Below are 4249 nucleotides of genomic sequence, written 5' to 3' on the forward strand. Positions count from 1 at the left end.
TGTCCAACAATACCGATCAAAACACGATGTCCAACAAAACCTAGAACCACGCGACTCCCACTCACACCATTTGGAAGGAGAACCGCCTGAAATACCACCTCCAAATACAGAAGAGTTTGATTTGTTTAACCATGTTGTGAAGAATGTATGTAAAATTAAAAAAACAAATCACCCGTTTGAATCTGTTATCGCGTCTAGTGATTCAGAGGAACCAAATGAGGGAGAAGATCAAGATGAAGAAGATGAAGAAAAGCAAGATGTATTATGGAATATGCCTCTTTTATTGAGTGAGCATGTACAAGAGCTCGAATCTACGACCCCCATTCCAACCACGTATAGGGTTTCCAATTTGCTTAAAGTTCGACAAATGTTTTTGAACAAGGATGATTTTTTAAACCATCTATATACTAAATTCCTTGAAGAAAACTTCCAAATTAAGCCTGTAAAGTTGGACAAATCTCGATTCACCGCTAAATGTGTGTTGTCAAACTGTGATTGAAAATGTAGTGCATATAAAATAAGACACACTGACAACTTTATTGTAAAGAAATTACATGATGTACACACGTGCTCACGTACCCAAATTATGGGAAACAATAAACACGCTACTAAAAAGGATTTAGGCAATATTCTTATGGAATCATTCAAGACTGCACATCGAGACTATAAACCAAATGATATACGTGATGATGTCGACAATCGGTTTCGAGTGAGCATATCTTACAATCAAGGATGGAGAGCCAAGTGTCATGCAATAGAGATGCTTCATGGCAGTATGGATGACTCATTCCGAATGCTTCCCATTTACCTTCATAACATTATGATCCACAACCCAGGAAGCATGACGAATTTGGTGACTGACAGTCAAAATAAATTTCTGATGTGTTACATGTCGTTCGGCGCAGTTGTAAGTAACCATGTAAGATTTTCTAAACTAATATAGCAGTTGCGCCTTATAAGTTAAACCTAATTTGTTTTATACCTTGCAGATTCGATCATTTGTGCAATATGTTCGGCCGATAATCATTGTTGATGGTGCACATTTGAAAGATGGATACTTGGGTACAAATTTAGTTGCAGTTGCCATGGATGCCAATAACGGAATTTTGCCATTGGCTTATGGAATTGGTGATGGCGAGACAAACGAGGTTTGGTCATAGTTTCTTGGAAATCTAAGAGATCATCTAATGAGTTCTGGGATGAATGATCGTATTTCAGAGATTACTTTCATTTCTGATCGTGCTCCATCAATAGCACATGGTATTTCAAATGTGTTTTCAGAAGCCTTTCACGCTCACTGCGCACATCATTTGTTCATGAATATAAAAACAATGTCCAACAAATTCAAATATTTTGAATGGCACTATTGGAAAATGGTTAAGGCTTACCGTACGTCAGATTTTCAGGATCATCTTAGTGTATTTCAAAGAAGATTGAAAGCGTCTTACAAGTACCTAGTAGATGTTGGTTTCAATAAATTGTCTAGAAATCAAGCTGATCGTGTTAGGTATGCATACCTTACCAGCAACAGTGTAAAGTCTATTAACGCTCTATCAAAACATGCTCGCAAACTACCAGTTTGCATGTTATTGGAATTTTTTCGCGCATCAATACAAGATTGGTTTTTCAAACATCACAACAAAGTAGTCAGTCTTACTTTAACGGTTACTCCATATTCTGAACGCAAATTAGTCAAGAGGACCAACAAATCAAGAAGATGGCAAACATTTCCATCAACAAACAATCTAATAGAGGTGCGTGACGGGAGGAAAAATAGGTTTGTTAATTTAGAAGAAAGGAGTTGTTCATGTGGACAGTGGAAATTATCGAGCATACCTTGCGGACATGTTATTGCAGCAACACGTCTCTTTGGAGTGCAGGATGTTACATGTTATGTATTACATTGGTTCACATCTGAAAGTTATATAAATACGTATTCCGAACACATCCTTCCTTTGCCCCATCGCTCAGAATGGTCGGATCCAGGGCCCAAGATTTTACAAATTGTAAACCCCCCAATTTGAAAGAAAAGATAACCTGGACGCCCAAAAAGTACGGATCGTATTCCGTCGCAAGGTGAAGAAACTGTTAAGAAAGTAAGAACATGTACTCATTGCAAGGAAGCGAATCATAATCGATCAACATGCACCGCTCCTTATAACCTAACCAGTGAATCTACTTCTCAAAGGGTAAGGAAATCAACTTCAAAATCTAAGTCAAAGTCGAAAGAGAAAGTTGAGCCTTCTCAAGTTTATCAGTCTCAGTTTTATCAAACGTGCAATCTAGGTGACAATTAGTTAAGTCTTCTCTAGATAAATGTAATATAATCAATCTATGTTGTAACCACCTTGCGTGTTCTAGATTTATGTGATTTCTCATGTTCTCTAATTAGTTATTTAAACAATCCCACAATTTAGCACTAAAATTGAGGCATACGCAAAGAAGCAAGGTACCAAAAAGAACCTTGTGTTAGGAAGACGCAAGGGCGCAAGGGTCCAAAAAAACATGCCTTGCGCCTACTTGATACATAAACAAAACAAGGACGCAAGGCGCAAAAACTACCTTGCGCCACCCAGATACATAAACAATTCAAAGATGCAAGGCGCAAAAACAACCTTGCGCCAACGAGACGCAAGGGCGCAAGGTTACACATATATACCTTGCGCCTGTTCCAGAAAACTATACAGTTGCAGTTTACATTAAATATACATACAACATATCTGCTAATATTAATATATTCACTACTTAATTAACTAACAACCTCTTTCTGTTTTTTTGGGGGTGGCATCTCTTGTGTATCAAAGCGTGCACGGAAGAAGGTTTTTGCCATTCTAACTCTGTAGTCCTCGGCAGCTTTCTTTGCATCTACAATGTCGGGTATAAGATCCCACCCAAAAACCACCCGCTCTAATGGATGCATACCCAAACACCACAATCAACGTTAGCACCCCTCTGGATTGGCACAACGGATCCTGCCTCAATCAGAAACTCTACACTCTCCTTGGTTTCATAGTATTCACAAATATGTGAGTCTTGCTTCTTGTTGTAGTAGTCAATTACTTTCAGGTAAATAGGCAAGTTATCTCCCAGATTTCTAATGGCACTGTTAATTTGTTTAGAGGCAATACCAGGCAAACTATCATACACCCAAAGCTTCTGGTCCTCCAAGCTCAAAACAATGAGTACAAAGTGTTTGGGTTCAACAATGTGCACAGGGATCAAAATCTGAAAATAAATAACATACAGAATCAAATAATGCAGACTGATGAGCAAGCGCAAAGACGCAAGGAACACCTTGCGTCAGACAAAATAAAAGGTGCAAGAATGCAAATGAAGCCTTGCGTCCGATACATGGATGCAAGACGTAAAATAAACCTTGCGTCTAAGAAATGTGAGAGCATGGACGCAAATACACCTTGCTTCTGATCAGAAACATGGCACAAGGACGCGAAAACATACCTTGCGCTTGATCCGATACAAGGGAGCAAAGACGCAAGGAAAACCTTGAGCCAGTTTAGTCCACGACGCAAGACACAAGTCAAACCTTGCGCCTGCACAATTTCAGTCTGTTCACCTGTTTAATTTCAGTCTTCACCAGATTTTCACAAACAGAATTATTCAAAACAGTTTTAAAACTTATATATTATACTAACCTTATCACAGTCGGCCCAAGATGGATATAGCTCCTGACTTCCATCCCCCAGTCCAATCAGATACATATAATCCGGAGGATTATGCCCTATGATCCCCTCTTTATTCTTATCCAGTTTGGCCTGTTTCTGTATTTCATTTTGATTATCCCCATAGAACCCCTGAAACCTCGCAAGCTCATCAAGAAAACCCAATGGCATAATCGTCCATCGAGAACTAAACGTAGCAGAGTCCATCGATAGAATATGGTAATCAGGACTCATATACATCTGGCTGGCTTGGGGGAGAAATCTCTGACGATATCGTAACAAAAATGTAGCCCATCCAATAATATGCTAATAGGTTGATGAAATTGATCAAGTTAGAATAGCATTTTAAAGCAATTATTAAGATTTTAAAAAATAATTAAGCAAATAATGAAGAAACTTACTATGTTCTCCAGGTAACCGGAATATCCAAGTCCAAGTAGCCTAATCCAAAACTCAGATGTGAGGTAAATAAAGTTTTCATTCTGAAAAACGAACATGCACCGCGTCTCTTGATTATTCTCGGCCAAACTCTTCGGATCTTTTGATGGGCCGACGTGCTTTCTACTATC

The 4249-nt window shown here is 38.7% G+C and overlaps 1 protein-coding gene across 1 annotated transcript; it reads left to right on the forward strand.

Annotated features, from left to right (window-relative positions):
- Nucleotides 1-586: 586 nt before the first annotated feature.
- Nucleotides 587-2024, forward strand: LOC139859644 (uncharacterized). The gene is made up of 3 exons (XM_071848423.1): nt 587-907; nt 990-1115; nt 1383-2024. Exons 1-3 carry the CDS (start codon nt 587-589, stop codon nt 2022-2024), a joined length of 1089 nt encoding a protein of 362 aa, XP_071704524.1.
- Nucleotides 2025-4249: the final 2225 nt, after the last annotated feature.

Source organism: Rutidosis leptorrhynchoides, chromosome 7, assembly GCF_046630445.1.
Source record: "Rutidosis leptorrhynchoides isolate AG116_Rl617_1_P2 chromosome 7, CSIRO_AGI_Rlap_v1, whole genome shotgun sequence".
Taxonomy (NCBI): Eukaryota; Viridiplantae; Streptophyta; class Magnoliopsida; order Asterales; family Asteraceae; genus Rutidosis; species Rutidosis leptorrhynchoides.

What these genes read in the sequence shown, in the direction of transcription:
- LOC139859644 (XM_071848423.1), top strand. Translation starts at nt 587, where the DNA reads ATGGGAAACAATAAACACGCTACTAAAAAGGATTTAGGCAATATTCTT. An exon ending in ACATGTCGTTCGGCGCAGTT is followed by an intron (nt 908 to 989) that starts GTAAGTAACCAT and finishes TATACCTTGCAG; the next exon opens with ATTCGATCATTTGTGCAATA. An exon ending in ATAACGGAATTTTGCCATTG is followed by an intron (nt 1,116 to 1,382) that starts GCTTATGGAATT and finishes AAAATGGTTAAG; the next exon opens with GCTTACCGTACGTCAGATTT.